Source organism: Epinephelus fuscoguttatus, linkage group LG10, assembly GCF_011397635.1.
Source record: "Epinephelus fuscoguttatus linkage group LG10, E.fuscoguttatus.final_Chr_v1".
Lineage (NCBI taxonomy): Eukaryota > Metazoa > Chordata > Actinopteri > Perciformes > Serranidae > Epinephelus > Epinephelus fuscoguttatus.
This window is the reverse complement of record NC_064761.1, coordinates 9832885-9853500: the sequence shown is the minus strand read 5'-3', so window position 1 is coordinate 9853500 and position 20616 is coordinate 9832885. Positions and strand designations below refer to the sequence as shown.

At 39.5% G+C, this 20616-nt stretch overlaps 1 protein-coding gene across 1 annotated transcript in view; it reads left to right on the top strand.

The window, feature by feature from the left end:
- LOC125895537 (regulator of G-protein signaling 8-like) overlaps positions 1–11974 on the top strand; it is a 38644-nt gene extending 26670 nt beyond the window's left edge. Inside the window, exons 3-5 of the mRNA XM_049587453.1 lie at positions 297–358; positions 7623–7789; positions 8310–11974. Coding sequence (XP_049443410.1) covers positions 297–358; positions 7623–7789; positions 8310–8504 — 424 coding nt within the window. The 3' untranslated portion in view covers positions 8505–11974. The remainder of the gene's footprint in view (positions 1–296; positions 359–7622; positions 7790–8309) is intronic.
- Positions 11975–20616: the final 8642 nt, after the last annotated feature.

Sequence of the window (20616 nt, the reverse complement as noted above, 5' to 3'; positions counted from 1 at the left end):
TCTCTAAGAGAGTGTGTTATCCCATCATGTTCTCACCACTTCATAAAAGAGCATTAAGATGTGCAATAGGGTCAGCTATTGCTCTTCTTCTGTCTCCTGTCATCATTCTGCAAATGAAACCTGATATAACAGTTACTTTACAGCCTTTAGCAGAGGAACTGCTGTGAGCACAGGATGGATGCATACATTAAACTCAGCTGCTCTTCAATAATACTTACAGCAGCATCTTGTGTTAAAAATGCATAAAAGCACAGTGGTGGCATCTTACACAGGCAGTTTGTCTTTTTCTCCATCAGAGTATCAACAGATGAGGTTGTTCGATGGTCAGAATCGTTCGATTATCTCCTCTCCCACAAATGTAAGTAGACATTTTCTATTTTTCAAGTGTCCCTGCTGCATAAGTCACCAACCACCAACGCTAAGAAAATGAAAGCCACTTAGCAATAAAATAGGCCCTTCCTGTTTCTTTAATGGTTTCTATTTTTTGCTCAGTACAGGTCTGTTTCCCTTGCTTCAAGCATGTCTTATGTAAGGGTCTTATTTCTGTGTTGTGAGGACTCCTCACTGCATAATGACTCATATACTTGTCTGTGACCTTCCCTGTGGACCGAACACACTGGCACAAACACACATATCCATCTGCAAACAGGTCTTGTGTTTATTTTCTAACTGCTAACAGCGACATCAAATTCACTGAACACTGATTAAAGAAAATGCACTGGGCTGAGAGTACATGCACTTTGTGAGATGTCTTCATTCAAATCAACAGAAACACTGACATAAAATTGATTCTTTACCTATCAAAATGATAAATCTAGTAGGGGTGTGGGTGGCTTCGTGATAGAGCAGGCGCCCCATGTACAAAGCTGTTGCCACAGGGGCCCAGGTTCGACTCTAGCCTGTGGCCATTTCCTGCATGTCACTCCCTCTCTCTGTCCCCCCCTTCACACTTGTCTGTCCTGTCAATTAAAGGCTAAAATGTCCCCAAAAATATCTTTAAAAAAAAGATATAAAGATAGGCCTAGTATTTTACTGAGCACCAGAGGGCCAGATGCTAAAAAATATACATTGTAAGTAAAAGAAAAATATTTACTTGGAAGCAACAAGACTGAGATATGTTCCTCCTAATAATTTCGGGTATGAGTCATATAAAATCTCACTTCTCTTCTCAATTACCTTAAAATGTATTAAAAACTGGACAACTCCAATGTAATATGATTGTGTCAATTAGCTATGTTGTACTGCGTGTGTAACTTATGTGGAAAGTAGCTTTAATTTATTGCATGGATTGCATTGTATCCTCACTTATTATGATAAGTACCATAATATACCCCCATATTCCCCAGACTGCCTAGCAGATTTGATCCCTCCCAGTGTTGTTCCAGTGCCCATGGCTTTGGTTGACATTATACACCTTCCTGTCAAATGCAAAAGGCATACGTGCAAGCCACAAATAAGTGTAGCAATGCGTTACAAAAAGGCAGGGCAGAAAGAGACCACTGGAAAAACAATAGGGCTCCAACTATTATTTCCATCTTCAGTATATCTGCCGATTATTTTATTGATTACTTGGCATAATTATTTTGTCTTTAAAATGTCTGAAAAAAGTTAAAAAACAGTAAACAGTAAACTAAACCCAGAGCCTAATGTTAAATGCCTTTCTTTGGTTTACTAACAGTCCAAAAACTCCACAGGGGTCTTTTGGATTTTATTTATTTGTCTACTAATGTGGTTGCTGCCAGTCTTTTAAAATAACTGTTTGATTTTTACATGAGGAAGTGAGTCAATCAGCCACTGATGTAAGAGATGTGACTGCAAAGTCCGAGCTCTCCAGTTTGGTCTCCATCCACCACTTTTCATCACCTTTTAATGCCAATTGCTTTTGATGGATGTCTCTTTAATTAATGCTTTAGTGATGTTGCACATTATTTCATTTTGTGGGTTATGAGTGGTTTACTGCACACCTGTAATCACATCTCTCTGCCAAAACTGTCTTATTTTGTTTTATCATTATTATTATCTCAGATTTTAATCATCTGCAGTTCTGCTCCATAAGCAGAAAAGGTGAAACTCCCCAGTTTTGCCCTTAATCACAATTATGCTTCAAAGCTTTGGTTTGAGCTTGCAAATCTAGGATGCACCACTTTTCCCACAGGTCTGTTATCCAAGTGATTACAGTGATCATATCAAATGCTGCGTTAACAAAGGCCATAGAGACAGCCAGTCTAGACTGACAGAAAGCTGTAGACACCCTGCACTCACATAACCATTATGTGTGTTGTTCGTATCGAGGTTGTGACATAACACCTCTGTCTGACACATAACTAATGAAGCGCTAATGTCAACCACCAAAAAAAAACCCCATAAAGTTTGTTGTAGATCCGAGAATAGAGCCTCCCCAGGCAGAGAGCGTGATACGCCTGTGCATCCTGTTTCAATTGACCAAGTATTAAAGAGGTGAACTACAGCATGTACACACATGCACACACTCATATTACATAAGTATTGTCAAAGCAACAGGGACACAGTACCAAATGTTCCCTTGATGGGATATTGCATTTACCTAGGCCTTAATTTCATTTAAAAGGAGGGATAGTGTATTACTGGTAAACCTGCCTGCACTGTAGTGTCACAGTGTGTAATGCTGATTATGTGTTTGCTTGAGGCCTGGCCTGTGCACACTGTCAGCTGCTATAAAGTTGTTAGTACAAGAACATTGTGTGAGGTTGACAAGCAACACTGCTGTGCGTTTCAAGCTCATTGTATCAGGGTTACAGCTTGTATTTTAGCCAAGGTTGTTATTCAGGATGATAACAAATCAAAATGCCAGCAATTCAAGAACACAGCAGCTATGTACTTACTTCGTAAATAATATCTTAGCTGGTCCCATTGTGCTGCATGATCACACCCGACAATCACAATCACATCTCCAGTGAGTGTCTCAGCCACCAGCTGCTGTACATTGTCATTATTACTCCCAGCTGCTCTTAATTGCTCTGATGTGTTTAAGCTTGAGTCTCTGGACAGCCTGTCGGTTCATTAAGTTCCCGTGCTACCCTTTCTTAGAGTTTCTCAGCCAGAGCTCCTACTAAATTCATGTTAATTTGCCTGTAACCTGTTAAAACCTTTGCTTCACCTTGGTCTTCACCTGCACTGCATTATTAGTCTGCCAGCCTTTTTTATGCCCTCCTCTGTTTCCCTCACCCAGTCCTTGCTCTCAGACAACACTTCCGATCTGCCTCAGTCTCACCGTCCACCTGCCATGCTACAGACCTTTAGCCCCTCTCCTTTCCAGATGAAAGCTATCCTAATACTTTACCAGTCTTTGTCTTGTGTCTACTGTTTGGTGCACTCTGGTGTCAGATAATCCATTCTGTTACATTACATTTATTTAGCTGCTGCTCTTATCCAAAGTGACTTAACCATTTGACCATTTGGGTACGACCCTAACAGTGCACGAATCAAGCAATCAACCAAATTCATCAAATACAAGATTTACTTCAAGTGCCACATTAGTTTAGGAGATGTATAGAGTTTTCTCTTGCCTTGCTGTTAAGTGGGGTGTTTATTTCACAATTGAGGACCTTAGACAGCAAATAGCTGTGTTTTTGCAAACCAGGTAGAGTGCCTTATTGAGTTTTTTTTAAACCATTAGCCATTTGCTGTAAATTTGTTTAGGGAACCAATATTTATACAACTTTTTAGTCTTCTTTTTTGTCACATCCATTTTTTAAGAGATCTGCAACAAAAATGTGTCAGTGCTTGGTGCAAAAATGATGGATTTTGGGAGCCATTCTAGAAATACTAATTGAATACTTCAGCCCCAAAATGACCATTTGTATGTCATTTAATCCCCTGTTTTGTTGAAATTGAGACCAAAACTCTGTTTTCTCACATGCCTCCACAGTGACCAAAGAATCCAAACAGAGAAAATTCTTCATGAACTGGTTCAATCGATAGATTGTTTTTGTTATTGTGTGACTTTATTGAACCCAAATCAACCTTTTAAAATATCAAAGTCACACAATAACACAAACAAACTGATCTAGGTATTGTTTGACAAGAGGGTTGTACCACGAAGCAAGCTCAACAGAGCCAGGCTCTCTTTGAGTGAGATGACTCCACAAACCCTAAAACATTAGTAAGAAATAACGGGTACCACAAAGGTGGTTAACAACTGTCTCTGTTAAAGGGAAATTTTGGTTTATTTCAACCCGTCTCCTATCGTCCTAAATTTGTTTCAAGTCACTAGTGACATAGAAATAATAGTTAGTATGTTAGCCGTTAGCCTAGATACAGCCGTAGCGTCAGACCTGTTAAAACGTAATTGAACGGGCATACTTCAAGTGCAAAGGTAGTCCACTAAACAAGCTTCTTCTTCCTAATGATATGAGGCGGTCTTTGTGGAGAAAAAGCTTGTTTAGTGGACTAACTTTGCACTTGAAAGGATGCCCGTTCAATTAAGTTTTAACAGGTCTGACGCTACGGCTGTATCTAGGCTAACGGCTAACATGCTAACTATTATTTCTATCACTAGTGACTTGAAACAAATTTAGGACGATAGGAGACGGGTTGAAATAAACCAAAATTTCCCTTTAACCCAGGCTTTCCGCTTCAGGCTCTGTGTTTGTTCACATAAAACAAGTCAGATGACTCCAGGTTTATGGGTATGACCTTCCTCCAGACCCAGAGACAGGCATTCTTGGCTGGACTCAACAGCTCGAGACTCTTAGCCACTGGACGGTCCTGTCAATCCAGTATGGGGTGGTCGTTGATAAGAAATGTTTTCTTAAAGTCTGGAACAAAGACATACTTCCAAGTTTTGAAGCCTGGCTCACTGAGCTCTCAAGTACCTTGTATATGGAGAAAATTTGATTTGAGATATCAGGGAAATCAAATAGATTCCATCAGATATGGCAACCATTTCTTGATCACATCACACAGTGGAGAGGACCCTCATAACACCTCAATGCTTTGACTGTGTTTGAATATTTATTTCTTTGTAATTTCTCAAATATAATGTGATTACAGTCGCAGATGGCCACAGAAATTTTTGTTATAGAGTTGTTTTTTTCTCATTTTTTAGAGGGGTGGGAAGAAAGGGGTAATAGTAAAAAAAAAATAAAACAAACAAAAAAAAAGTCAAATGACATGCAGTACGTCATTTGACTTATAAAACTGATCAATCGCATGTCACCAACGTCCCCCTTTGAAGAATCTTAAAAAGTATCAAAGTTAACAGAAACTCTTTTGCTTTAATTAAGGCAAGAGAGGACTGATTGCATTAATATTAGTAATTGTATGAACTCATTGGTAAATATATTTTATCACTCCACTTATCTGTAACGTGACAGCTGCACATTCAACAGCTCTTGAACTTAAAACTTGATGCAGCATGTACTGTCCCATAATGAAGGAGACGTGGAAATCACTGGGGGCAAATCAAAGCAAAATGATTTTCCCAATTGAATAGCCTAATATCTGTCATAAATACCATAGTAGTGATAATTTCTTTGATTGGTGTTCTATCAGCTGAAATACAGGCTACCAGCTGTGTAAAACAGACTTCAGTAAATCAGGACCAAGCATAAAACCTAATCCAAAGTGGTGACATTATGGTGGTTTGAAGGAATAATATCTTATTTCATATGCATATAAACAGTATCCTGATTAATAATTTAATGAACTGTATGCTACCTGTGATTTTATAGAAGGCTCCTTATCTTATTTTACTCTCTTTTTTTATAGCCAGTATTGGCAAATGGACCAGGAAACACAAACAAAGTCAGTAGTTTAGTAAGAGCGAGGACAACCTCGCAAACAAAATAATACAATATTCTTACTTTGTCTCTTATCTTCTCTTATTTTCTGCATCACTGATGTAGTCTAGGTTCCACATGTAAGTGAGACGTGATGCAAACAGTAAGCTCTACTGTCACTGCATGGCTTCCTTCAGGACATGTATGTAACGTTACAGCCACAGAAACAGAATGACTGTCATTCTGTTTTCATGGTTACGGCTTAACAAGCTGGATAGAGTGCATTTTCACGACCCATATCGCTCATATATTGAATACTGACTACAGTGTGGTGCTACTCAGAGGAGCAATGGAAGAAGCTTTTTAGTTGATTTCAAGCTAAAACTCAGAACATAAACAAGATCCAACCAGGTTAGATCTGAGGCCTTAGTTACCATGGCAATTTAGCCAGGTTTAAGGAGAGCCACCTTTGTAGGACAGAAAAATTACTTTGGACTCAACATACCTCGCTAAGCCAATAATCTTGCTTTGTGGTACACCCCTCAGCTCTCATATTCAATAAGGTCAAATTACTGTTTTTGTCGATGGAGTCTGGCTTTGAAGAAATCATAAATAACTTCCACTTTCATTCAGTTTCTTGTTGAAAAGGGCCTTCTGTTTGGGAAGTACTGAGAAATTGACTGGATAAATGAGACTGGGATTACAATGCAGACACTGTGAGAGTTTGTCAGCAGATATTTTGATATAGTTTTGCTGTTGTTAAAAGCAATCTTTAATGACTTCAATTTGTCAACCGTTTTCTCTGTTTTTGGATTCTTTGTTCATCGGAAGCATACGAGAAAACCATAGTTTTCTTCACCGTCACATGGGGTGAAGAAGTGATATGGGACTGGTCATTTGGGGAGTGAATTATTCTTTAATAGAAGACTGAACATTCAACCACTTTGCACAAACTACTGAACTGAACTTAAAGATTTATGGCACCTGTTTTCTGTTACTGTCTGCTATTTAAATTCTGATGTAGCGCCAGATGTCGAGATTTTCATAACTGACGTTGAGAAGTTTGCATTCTCAGCAGAGGTCTGTGTTCCCCGACAGCTTTTCACAAAGTGTCACTAAGAAGGAAATCTTTTCAAAAGCTTTCCACAAAGTTCAAGTAGACAAAAGGGAAATCTGTAAAAGCTTGACGATCCCCGGTTGCCTGTGATGTCTGCTTTCCATTTGTGTTACCGTGGATATTTGGGGGCTTCTTCAAACAGCAGCTCTGTGTGTGTGTGTGTGTGTGTGTATGTGTGTGTGTGTTTGTGTGTAGCTTTGTGCTCATGTAAACCTGCATGTTGTTGTGTGTACACTCATCAGAATGTGTGTGAGTAATGATGTTGAATATGCACAGATGGACCATCCCCTCTCTGCTCTGCCCAGCTTTATTAGGTAAACAGCAGAAATGAGAAGGGTGGAAATAACATGTCAACGTGACATGAGCCCATAGAAAAACATGCCCTTCCTCTGTGTTATCATCAGTGGGGAGCACATTAATTGATCACTTATCTTGACTGATGAAGACAGCAAAAAAAAAGATCTCTTTGTGGGAGTATTTTGTTCTGATTTGTTTGTGTTCTAATCATGAGAGCTGTTTCACGCTTCTGGGAACAAGAGTGTGTACGCACTGGAAAAATATCAACAAAGGGTGAAGGGTATTATCACATGATCAAGCTACTCTATGTTGGAGAAGGCAAAAAAAAAAACATCCAGCATCCTGCTGTACAGAAATAGGTGCTATGCTGCAAAATCAATCATGTTTTTGAAGTGTTTTTGTTGTCTTTACCGCCTCCTCATACCGTCTAATCCATTTGTGCTTTCCAGATGGCCTGGCTGCCTTCCGGACATTTCTTAAGACAGAGTTCAGTGATGAGAACATCGAGTTTTGGATGGCCTGCGAGGAGTACAAAAAGATCAAAAGCTCAACCAAGCTTGTGTCAAAAGCAAACAAGATCTTTCAGGAGTTCATTGATATTCAGGCACCCAGAGAGGTGTGTGACCAGTGTTAATGAGTTCCTCAGTTTACTTAATGATGCTTGGGAAAAGCCTTTTCTTAACATCAATCTATAGTAATTGTGATATCTTGGTATAATTATATACTGCCCATGATAGAGACCAAAGTCAGATCCAGATTTAAGACTACATTTCTTTACTGAGAAAGACACACATGATCGAGGAGTGACAAGGTTTGATAAACCCCACTACAGTCTCATTTCCTGTTTCAGTTTACTGACTGGCTCTCAGTATCACATACCCAGCTAAACCCCAACATAGCTCATTTGCCATTGCCTTTCCAAATCAGTGTTTTATGATCTGCTACTGTTATGGTTAAGGTGAGGTTTAGGCAGTCAAAACTACTTGGTTAAGTTTTTTGTTTTTTTGTTTTTTTTACGATTATGGTCAAGTGGTGTAGAGCGTGCAGAAAAAATGCTGTGACAATGATGTTATGACCTAATGTGAGGGACATTCTCTTTAAAAAAAAATGTGTATTTGCTCTCCTTATCCTGGCAGGTAAACATTGACTACCGCACCAGGGAAAAGACCAAGCAGAGCCTGGAGGATCCGTCCCCAACCAGCCTCAACGAAGTCCAAGCTAAAATCTACAGCCTCATGGAGAAAGACTCCTACCCACGATTCCTCAGGTCCAGGATGTACCAGGAGATAGTCAACAGGTCGCAAGCACAAAGCCAGCGGAGGTCTGTTTGACCCAATCTGATGAAGACCACAGAGAACATAAAACTGGACCTACACTGTAAATCACTCATTAACCCTTTGACATCATCACTGAATACTGTGAATCTGCAAAGATGGGGCCAAATGCTTGACTGTTTCCTTTGTCTGCACCAGCTCCATGCATGCAATCCCTCTAGAGAAGAGTCTTTGTGGACTGCTCTGTAAATTACAGAGAAGGGGACTTGATAAGGATAAGCTAATCATTTCACCTCCACTTAGTGCTGGGCGATATGTATTAACATATTAACACAATAAAAAGTACCATATCATGGGATAACAATATTTATCACAATTATTTAGTACTATTGAATAGAAAGATCAGTTACTGAGATGCCACAATAAAGTCTTGATCTTGTACAATAATTTCTCATAATTCAAAATATTTATTTTTGAGTAACAGATGCTAACCCCTGGCTTCAGAATGAAGACCATGAGATACAGATGAAAGCTCAAACTATTACCAAATTCAAGAGTACATTTTCAAGTTTGAGTTGAGGATTTATCAATTTAATTATATATCCCAAGATGTATATTTTTAGTGCTGTCAGTCGATTAGGATATTTATTTGTGATTAACTGTGTGATTTTTCACAGTTAATCGCAAATTAACAACACACAAAAAAAAGTGACAAGCATTGTCCAGAAACCCTCACGGGTACTGTAAGTAGCATTACAAACACTTAAATCATATATTGGCAAACTCAAGCCCAACAGGCAAAAATAGCTGGGCAGAGCGACCTGCTAAATTTTGTTACTTATAGTATGACCAAGTAAATATCTCGATGCTAATTTGATCGATGTCCCACTGTTTTACTATTTGTATAAAGTGTTTGGTGCATGCTTCAGCAAAATCCCTCTTCTCTGTCTTCATAACAGTCAATACATGCAACTGCTGGTGTTCCTACTGTTGGTCAAGATAATGCACTTTCACCCTATGATAACTGTGATTGCTGAAGCCCCTTTTCCACTGCAAAAAAACACCCGCTAACATCTGGCTTTTTAATGCAATGGGAAAGGTTTTAATCTGCATGCACACCTGGGTCAAATGACTCTGCGGTAGTCAAAGGTATTTATGGCCTTCAGCTCTGATCAGCATTGACAGGAGCACAACACCCAGGTGATCATGCTAATTTAAGCTCCTTTGCCGGCGAGATGCAATGACAAGCCATAACAAAATACCATCCGTCTCCACCCAAGCAGCACACAAACAATGATCCAAATTAGTCTGCACTGAAATTAAAAGAGAGACTGAATAACTGAGAAATACATACAAAGAAGTAACAATCATAAAATTTCCATAGGCCTCCACGCTCCTCTCTACTGTTTACCTGTTCTCTGGCCTGGCCATGTGTCGAACATGACACACACACAAAAAAAAACCCACCCACAAAAAGACATGCTCGTCTGGTGCAGAGCAGCTTTTGTCTACTGGCAACCGAAAAGGAATCTATGGCTTATTTTTTTGCGGGTTAACCCATGTTTAAAAAATCCACATACACACAGTAATTTTGGTAGAAAGGCAGTATGAGTGAAGTCTAATAGTCTCTGGTGAGCACCTGCTGTAGTTTCTCTTCCAAGTCCTTCACCACTCTTGCTTTCTGGTCTTAATACATGTTGTATATCTTCAATACAGTGGCGGCTTTGGTAGGCAATTCATGAGTGCAGTCGATTTACACAGACCCTTTACCCCCACAATCTTAATGTGGCGATGGCTCAGGAGGTAGAGTGAGTCATCCACTAATCAGAAGATCGGCAGTTTGATCCTCCAGTACACATGTCGACATATCCTTGGGCAAGATACTTTACCCCAAACTGCTCCCAATGGTTGTGCCCCTGGTGTGTGAGAGGGCATCAATATTTTCGTGAGCAGGTTGTATGGAAGCCTCGCCAACCAGTGTGTGAATGTGTGTTTGACTGGGTGAATGTGACATGTAGTGTAAAAACACTTTAAGTGACTGGAAGACTAGAAAGATGCTTTCCAAGTCCATTTGATTGCACACTATTAAGATTGGTCTTCTGCAAGCATCTGGACTTTTTCTTTATCCATTGTTGCCATCCGAAATTAGGCAAAGAGTCATGTTTAAAAAAATGACTCTCAAAGAGGTCCCACTGTTGTTGGAAGGGTCCTCTGTCTGTGGACCATATCAATCGTCACTGTTTCTTTGATGTCGGCTGTCTGGGGTCTTTGCTGGGGCATGACAAACACAGACAGACATAGAAAATGTTAAATAATATCATTCCTCAAGTCTGTTTTCTTCACACCTCTTCATCAATTACCATACTTTTCATCCTTACATTAAAGTACAGTGACGGTTGAAAGGAGATTCATAAATGAAACTGGATTGACTTGTTGGGGTTCCACACACACAGTGCTAGTAGAAAACAGTGTGTTTGATCCAATGCACTGAGTAAAGAGTTCTATAAAGTATTCTGATTGAGATAAATACTGTTATCAATTTATCGCCCAGCACTACCTCTACTTATCTTCAGTTCTTTGTGAAATAGACATCGTCGTACGCAGGTGATTAGACCTGCTGTGGTAGTTTATGTGTTTACGACGAACAATGAAGTGGGTGAACTCTTAATATTTGAAACTGTGCCAAACTAGACTGCACTTAGATATTTATATAGCTATATAATCCTGTGTATTGTAAACTCTTGCAGGTATTCTATGTGACATGAAATGTGGACTACAATAATGGGTTGGGTTCAGTTTTGCTTTCAGTTTGTTCCTATTCAGGAAGAGGTCAGCCAGGACTCTGATGTAATTTATTACCGTTCATGTATTTCCAATTAGATTTGATTGAAGCCATGTCATTGAACTACAGTACAATCATTAAATGTAATCAGTTTCTGTGGACTACCGATCAACAATGGATTCAGAATGACTCATTATTTGCATAGAGTTTGGAAGTGCTGGCTAAAGTAATGAACATACCTTACTAAAATGTAAATTGCACTTTATGACGTAAGTTATTTGCTAACAGGCATCACATGACCAGCATTCAGTGCCTCACTAAATTGAATATTAAACATTGGCTTCCTGCTAGTGGTGAACTGAAAGTGACAGCCTGCCCGCTATAGATTTGTTCTGAGTTGAAAAACATGTTGTGCAAATTTCCTAAATTATTTTCAGCATGATGCAATCCTCAGAATAACTATTTAGATATTCTTTAACCTATGTTATGAAAGTGACTGCAAAAAAATGTCTGTGACATGACAAATGTGTTTGAAATGTGCTCCCTCAGCATTTGCACTTTTTAAATAAGCTGATTGAAAAGACTTCAGGGGAGACAAATATTTTCTTTATTGCATGTGTACTGTAAAGGCCAAACTGTTTGAAATACAACAATAACTGGCTTAACAACATATCGTCCTATATGGTATGTTACTGTGTTCCACATGAATGTAACCTCCTCCCTATATTTTGAGATTAAAAATGAATCTGCATCTATATTTTGGGCCCTGCGTGACTTCATTCTCATAATGCCAAGAGGGTATTAGAGATATGAAAATGCATTCATCCGCTGATCAGACGGAAGGATTGACCTCGATTCCAATGCCATTTTATAACGGCAAAGAAACCAGAGCAGGGAGAAAAAAGCAATAAATAAAAGCCTAGGCCTCAGTCTGGGGTGATTCATCTATTTAATTTTTGGAAAGGGAATTAAGATTGTATTGTCTGATTTCTATATACCTTTCTATTGGGATAATTAGCAGGCAAGAAATGTAATGAAGATATGTGAATGGGAAAGAACTTTGCTCAGCAAACTTTATGTTTCAGCACATTCTAGGTCAGATGCTGCAGCTGCTTCAACAACAATGACTCACACGTAGTGAAGAATGAACTAAAAACAGATAATAATAATAAACACATAATCAAACATTCATGGCACTATTTCTACTCTCTACAGCACCGCTCACGAGAAAACCACTGTTCTCTTCTGGTATCTGGGGCACTGGTTGGATGGAGTCACCCACTGTGACATTCCATGTCCATTAACTTTAATGTTGTTGGTAATGTGTCAGTCTCTCTGGGAATGGAGAGCAGACAGAATGTGGGACAGCACCCTGCTCAATAGACACACACCAGCCTATATCTGGGCCAGTAGACTGCAGACGCAGCTGACACACATCTCAACTATGGAAGTGATTACACGCTGAGCAACAACTCAGTATGACATGATGACCGCTCCAACTTATCTGTGGTTAGGAGAGTGTAAATTACAGCTGAGCATCAGAGAGTGAGTACGGCATTTGTAGGTGATGTTGCCTCTTTGATGGAATCCATTATCAGTGCTGATGCTGTCTTGATGCTTTGCAATTGCAACGCTGTCCTTCACTTGGTGGGTAAATGGAGATGGAAGGCAACGACATGCACTGCTTTAAGGACAGCATTTCTCCCTGATGTCCTGTACGAAGCTAGTATCTCCACAATGATTTTTAAAGAGTAAGAAGGCCTTGGTTTCATCTGAATCACGATGCAGTTGTTTGCAGAGTTTAACCACAGCTCTTTGACAATGTTTCTCAAGCTCAACTGTCCTCCTTCAGCTGACTCTAAACAAAGATTCGATTTATGTGTTTTTTAATTGACAGTAACTAATGTGAAGAGAGTGGTAATGACGTCAGTATGGTTCAGTCTCTTTATCACTCTGCTCTTTGTTTCTCTCCCTCTCCTACTGCTCTACAGTATCTCTCTTCTCTCTGTATCTCTCTTGGCTCTTAATCAATAGTAAACACAATACCCATGGTGCAGCACTGCCATGACTATAGATCATGGGGCGGATGAACAGGACAGTTGATTACTTGTCCTGTTCGACTCTGAGACAAACAACAGACATTGTGCGGGAAAACAACAAAACAAATTAGATTGTTCATGTTGCAACAATTGTGTATCTCTGTCAGAGGCTGCACCACTCTCACATGACTGTGATGACGTAAGATATGAATTATAATACTCAGTTTGTCAATATGTTTTTAATACTGAATTAAATGAATCTATGGAATGATAAATCCAAAGAGAATTATTGACCATCTCTGCAGCTCTATGAACCATTTTAGCTGTGTTGATTGTTTTGGTTTTACAGCACATTTACTGCAGTCACAGCTCTCTCAGCTGACAGCTGTTTTCAGCAAACAAGCTCTGATAAACCCATCTGTGAACCCACTACCTGCCCAACAACACACAGCAGACAGACTTAACAATTAACTAACACTGATTGCTTATCAAAGTGGAACATGTAGCAACTTAAGACTGAAGCATTTTTCCTCAGGAGGTGGTGGAGACCAAACCAAGGCTAATAAAGAGATAATACTGGACTTACATTTTTGCCAATGGCTGAGTGAATGGCACTGTTTTCTATGTTTGCTGGAAGTGCCGATAAGCAACTGATAGCTAACAGGGCAGCTGTTTGATCAACACTTTGATCCCTGGCTCTTCCACTCTGCACGTTGAAGTATCCTTAGCCTATGATACCAGTGTGTGAATGGGTGGATGTGACTCTGAAGAGAAAAATAGATGGAGTGATTGGAAGACTAGACAGGCAGTTTCCAAGTGCAAGTCAATTTATTATTTCACAAGACCAAAAGTTTTAAATGTAGCCTCTAAATCAATCAGCTCACTGTTGAGTTCTTCTTACAAAAGCCCAGATTCATTAATATACAGTAACATTGTTGACATTTCTGCATATCCAAAAGTGCTTGAGAAATTACTTTATAAACTTTCAAATCAACTTTTATATATGGCAGTAAAATAATGATGCTGAATAACTAAAAAACAGCATATTCCTGGATGTGTTAAGTTCCTGGGGGATAAAGATCACAGTCTCTTATTTAACATTCAACAGCCATTGGCTTTCAGGTTGAGGTGGTAATCTGTAAATGACAAAAATGAGGACCTGGTCAACCCCAAATTCAATGTAAGTGGGGAAAAGTGGAATTCAGTTTGCTTTATCGTCATCTGGGTATAATATATTAAGCACAAACAGCAGTATCTTCATTAAAGCTCTATTTTACCATAACTATGTCAATAATATCCATCTAGCTTTGTACTGTACCCTGAGGTCCTTATAAAACCAAATTCCCGGAGGATGGATTGTCCACTTATGTGTCACCTCTTATTTTCAGTCACAAACAGCAGCCTCTGGGAATAACAGTACCTGCTGCTCCCTGGTATTGGCATTACTGATTGTTTGTTATGATCTCCAAGGCAGCAGGTACATTCATACTGTGTGTGTGTGTGTGTGTGTGTGTGTGTGTGTGCGTGTCTGATGTTGATAAGAGTCAAATATCAGTCGTGACATTTCGCAACCCCACCACTAGGATACTGCACAAAAAACAACGCCATTCGACATCAAGTTAATCATTATCAGTGATTTCTTCAGCTTTACTGGTAAAGGACCACCCACAAGTTGCAGTCATTTCACAGCTGGAGGTGTTTTTTTTTGGAGAGAGCATCCCTGTTATATTTTATTCATGACTGTGAAATCTGTTTCATGTGAGTCAGATAACCCCACTTCTCTCTTATTTCACTCCACCTTCTTCCAATACACACTTCACAATGCAAACACACACACACACACACACACACACACACACTCTCACACTTTTAAAAGGTTTATTGGGCCTATTAGTTCTGTCAGTATTAGTACAAATGAAATGAATTAGTAAATGAAGAGCACGTGTGACAGCACTGACACACACAACTTAAGTCTAAATGATTTCCAATGCAATGCAGTGTCACAGGTTTTATCCCAAAAACACTGAAAACACATGGTCTTGTTGTCTTGTCATGACATAACCAAAACACTTGAAGACTGTTTGACATTCACAGACGCTGCACATGCTGTGGCACGTGTGCTTGCTGTGGATTAACAGTGAAGATGGCACCTATAATTATATAGGTGGGGGGAATTTTTACCTTTATTGGTGGGTTTATGGAGAAGAGGCAGACTGGAGGGGTGTGATATGTAACAAAGGTCACCGACCGCCAAATCTAACTGGCAACATTTCAGTTATGTGGCTTGTGCTGTAAACATATGTTACCAAGGTGCTCCGAGAGGGCACCTAAATTATCATCATGTAAAAAGCACAATGTTTGATGCTATTTCATACTGGTATTTGAAGAAAAAAGAAATGTCCCTAGCTACCAGTGTTGGTGGCAGGCTCCACCAAATACTATATGTAAATATGTACATAGGAAATGATGATGAATACATGTGCGTCATAATATTGAAAAGATGAGGTGGTGATAACCAAGATGTCAGCTCATAGATGCGACAGTAGCATATTGCTAAGAGGAAACAGGGTAGGCTACTAACATGTGTTCAACCACTTGGTTATCTTTGAAAGCAAACACTTGATTCATAAATGTGTTTAATTGTTTGGCAGTGGAGAATCCAGTATGGATCTGTATGTCAGTCAAGATAAATATTGCATGGCCTCTTTGATTTTAGAACAATCCAAAAAGAGAAACTCTGTGATATGTATGCTGGATTACCACAGGTGATGCTAAATCCACCAAAACTGACAGTTTTTAGAATAAACATACTGTAAAAGCAGCACAGTGTTGCTGGTTGCATACTTTTGTAAGCTGGTAAACACATTATAATGTGTTTTTTTAACCATGCTAATAATGTGAAAAATATTGATATGCACTAACAGGAAATGATGCAATTTTTGTGCCATTAGATTTCAGAGCTGCCTGCCTGCCAGGCTGTGGAGTCTTGTTAAAGAATCCAAGCTCCCACCTGGCACTGTATGTGCAGGATGCAGCTGACTAATGCTTGTGTGACTCCTGCTGTACCGCCTGAGGTATTATTGCACATTGCACTGATGGTACACACTAACAGTTTCAATTCTTCATACTTGGGAACGAAAGTAAAGTAGGTGGTGTGACCACATGCATCTTGTATAACTAAACAGAGAGTACAAACTCAACTTAAACAGACAATCAAAAGAAAAAGCAAATCAATGTCAAGACAATCTTTAAACATGAAGTGATTTCTGGTATTAATTAGTGCAAAAACAGTTTAAAACACATTCATTATCTAACAGATTATCACTTAAAATCTCAGGACAGTTTGCATATTGTGGGCTCGGCTGACCTCAGTCTAAACAGCCTCCTGGGAGTAGTTACGGATCATAGTGTTGCTGAGGGGGGAGCACACTCCAGTGGTTATTGTTTAACAGCCACAGTGAGCATCTGGTTGGGCTTGCGCCAGGCTGCTCCTCTCCTCCCCAGAGGATGATCAGACAGATGAGCAACCTGAGGCTCTGCCATACACACTGCCAGACGCACTCCCACAGAGACCAAACACGACCACTTCACAAATGTTGAGAGGCTTGGGAAAACTTGCCCAAGCACAAATCCTAGCACTTCTTGTTCAAAATGTGAATAAAAGGATCTATGTGGGAGGATCACAGCTCTAAAATAATGTAGTAGTTAACATCCCAGCCAAACTGATTTGTATCTTTATCTTTATCTCTTTTTAAAATATTTTAACCCAAAATATTTTGTTTTACTCAGTAATTATTTTCGAGGAATGTGGCTGAGGCCCAGAAACAATGTATGTCTTTAAAATGATTTAAAATTCTAGGCCAGATCATAAAGCCCCCTTCCCTCACATCTTGTGAGCTGAGATTGCAAACTTTTTTTGCATTTAAGCCAAGGTTGCATAGTTACAGTATCTTTATAAAAACACAGTATTCTGAAGAAATGTTTTATAGGACAGAGCCCTGCAATCAGTTAACAGTCATGCTGCTAATATATGCAGTGAAAAAACGTGTGAAACTGAGGGCCAGACAAGGCAAACAAGGTTTTGGCCTCATTTCGAGGTGTTGCTGTGTCATGGAATGTCACGTTCTGAGGAATGAGAGCATTTTTTAATGTCATCTGTGGTGACTAAAACAGCACGTGTATGGCACAGCATGGCTTATTTTTCAGTTTAAATTAATAGTTTAACATTTTGGAAAATGCATGTATTCCCTGTCTTGCTAAGAGTAAAAAAAGGACAGTAACGCATTATTAGTAACGCGTTACAGTAACACTGTTAGTTTTGGCAGTAACTAATATTCCAAATGGTGTGTTACTCTGTTATTTTTGGCCAGGTTTTAAAACGGCGCGCAGCATGCAGTATTCCTTCACAAACTGAAGTTCCCTTTCACTAAAACATTTTAGCCCTAAACAATAAAAGATAGTCAAGTCAGATAGAGGTAGCCTATATGAACAATACTTACCAGAGCATCTTAATGAAACACGTCTCTCACCATCTCTGAAGTCACTGTCGACCTGCTGGCCTCACCACAGTGCTGTAACGTTACATTAAGCAGTACCGCTTCTGTAGATTTTTAGTCCCAGTAACATTACATCCAGTGATGTGATATCCATTGTTATCCCAAGGAAGCTTTTGTTGTGGACAATGTCTACGGTGGGCGACAGGCTTGACATCATCATGTAGCTCTTCAAATGTTCTCTTTAGCTCATTTTCCATATTTGTATCCAAGTACCGTAGTTGTAAAACATTTAGCTGCCTGACAGCGAGTGGCTCCACTGCAGAAGACGGTTGCACGTTTCCTATACCGTTCAATTGTTTTGTTAAGTTGTAGTCTAACAGTCCCTTGGTTAAACTCCATCCGTTGTCACTTAGGCGATGTAGCTACGAGCCAATACAGTTAGGAAATGTTTTGGGCCGCAGGGCTGAGTTTCTCAAAACATGATCCTTCTTAACAACGTTGTCTTCTTTGTGGCTTAGAAAAACTACACTGTAAAAAAGAAAGCATCTAGCGCCCTCTAGTGTCCCCCACTCAGTCATCTACAGCCAGGACGTACTCAGAGTATAGGTGACACTAGTGCGCGTGCGTCAAGGTCATGGCGTGATGGCGAGAAGACGAGAGTCCAAAATCGAGGGTTACTCTTCTCAGCAATGCATTACTTTTTGGTTTAAGTAACTGAGTTAATAACTGAGTTACTTTTTAATGAAATAACTGGTAACGGTAACTAGTTACTATTTTTCAGTAACTAGCACAGCATGGGCTAAGATTGATACCACTCTTAACTTAGTATAAAGATGTCTAACGTTGACAAAATCTTCCTTCCAGCACCTCCAAAGATCAACAATAAACATGTTGTATTACGTGTTTGTTTTGACTTTTTCCAGATTGAATTAATGACTGACGATAGATTCTTAGATCTTAAGACAACTCCTCTATGGCCAGAAAACATTAAGCAAAGTAAATATTGTGGGATGGCTTTGTCATAAAGGAATAATGACGATTATCTTAATGTGCACTTTTTTTCTCACTGACTGATGACTGATCAGACTTGAGTCAAGACCTCCACAAGCCAAGACTCAAGGTGCATTCACATGCTCCTCAGATGGTCATTCTCCTAACATTGGTGTGCTTATGAGCTTTAAGTTGTAATGAGGAAACAACATGGATGCTACAAAGTAGATCATCATCATCATCATCATCATCATCATAATAGTGCATTTTATTCATAGGTGCCTTTCAAAGCACTCAAGGACACCCTACAAGACAAAGTTAAAAAAAACAAGCGGTGGGGCGTCGGTGGCTTAGTGGTAGAGCAGGTGCCCCATGTACAAGACTGTTGCCGCAGCGGCCCGGTTTCGAATCCAGCTCGTAGCCCCCTGCTGCATGTCATCCCCTCTCTCTCTCCCCCTTTCATACTTACCTGTCCTCTGCATTAAAGGCAAAAATGGCCAAAAAAAATCTTTAAAAAAAAAAAACAAGCGGCAATGTATCCATAGATTATAAAATCAAACAATTCAGTAATATTGATAATAAGTTAACATTGTATTTATTTTAGTGCCAGAGCATTTGAACAATACATTGATAACAAATACCAAAGGAAACAGATAAGGTGTATCATTAAATTAGATTGGGAACTTATTTTTCAGATTATTCTCATTCCACATGAATGCAGCACAAAACTGCAGTAATGCCTGCCCCTCAAAGAACAACATATAAGAACAGCTCATATACATACAAGTAGGATGGGGTGGGCAGCACTAGCTGTGTCAGATGGAAACTGACATATAAGGCTTGATTCATTTACATATATCAATCCCAAAGAGCTCATACTATGAAAAGAATGAGTCCACCCATGACCAGTGAGAGGACAAATACCCAGCATTAGGCCAAGAATTGCTTTAATTACAACATAATTAATAAATACTGTACAAAGATCAGGGCCAAAATAAGCTGAATCATCCCTCCTTAATAATTGCATCTCCATTTGAAACATTTTGAATATTGTGCAGATCCACTGGCAAAAATTTCCCAGCAATCCATCTCTCTATTTTAATGTTTCCATTTAAATGGGCTTTCTGCTGTCCGCTTCCGCTCTCTACTGAGTCACCGCTCTGAGAGACCTTCAGAGAAAACAAACAAACAAAGAAGCCGATGTAATGCTGGGAAACATTACAGACACTTCCTGTGGCATTGACCTTAGACCAGGTTGTTGGGTTTTTCCTATTTCACTTTCTCTTCTCCATCACATACAGTCCACAAACACAGGTCTATTACTCGAATATGATTGCTTCTGCAGTGCATTCAACACCTCCTCAGGCATAAAGTCAAACAACGCCTGCAGGAAGCTCCTCCGTATTTGTCTCCATTGAGTTTTATTGACGGCACAGTGGTGGTGCACACATGCATCAGTAGTTCGGCAGTGTACTGGAAGTTCACACATAAAACAGCTTGTTTAGTTAAGTTCGAGTGTGTCATCGGAACAGCTGCTCTGTGTGTTCGTTCTGCAGCCTAATGTGTACGTCCTGTATTGTGGAAGTGATTTGCGATCGGCAACACAAAGCGCAGCAAATTTAACAGCTGGTTAATGCTTCATGTGGAAACAAAGGAGTGTAGCCTCCTTGTTGAAGCATGTGGAGAGCTGGATTGTCCTCCAGAGCACAATGGTTTTTGTAGCTGTGTAGTCATCATCAATAGAAACAGAAGGAGCAAGCTGCTCATCCTGTTTGGAAACTGTTCTGTTCTGTTCTGACTATGTTCAATAGCAAATCTCATTTTGACCAAACGCTGATTCAATATTCTGAAGCACAGAAAGA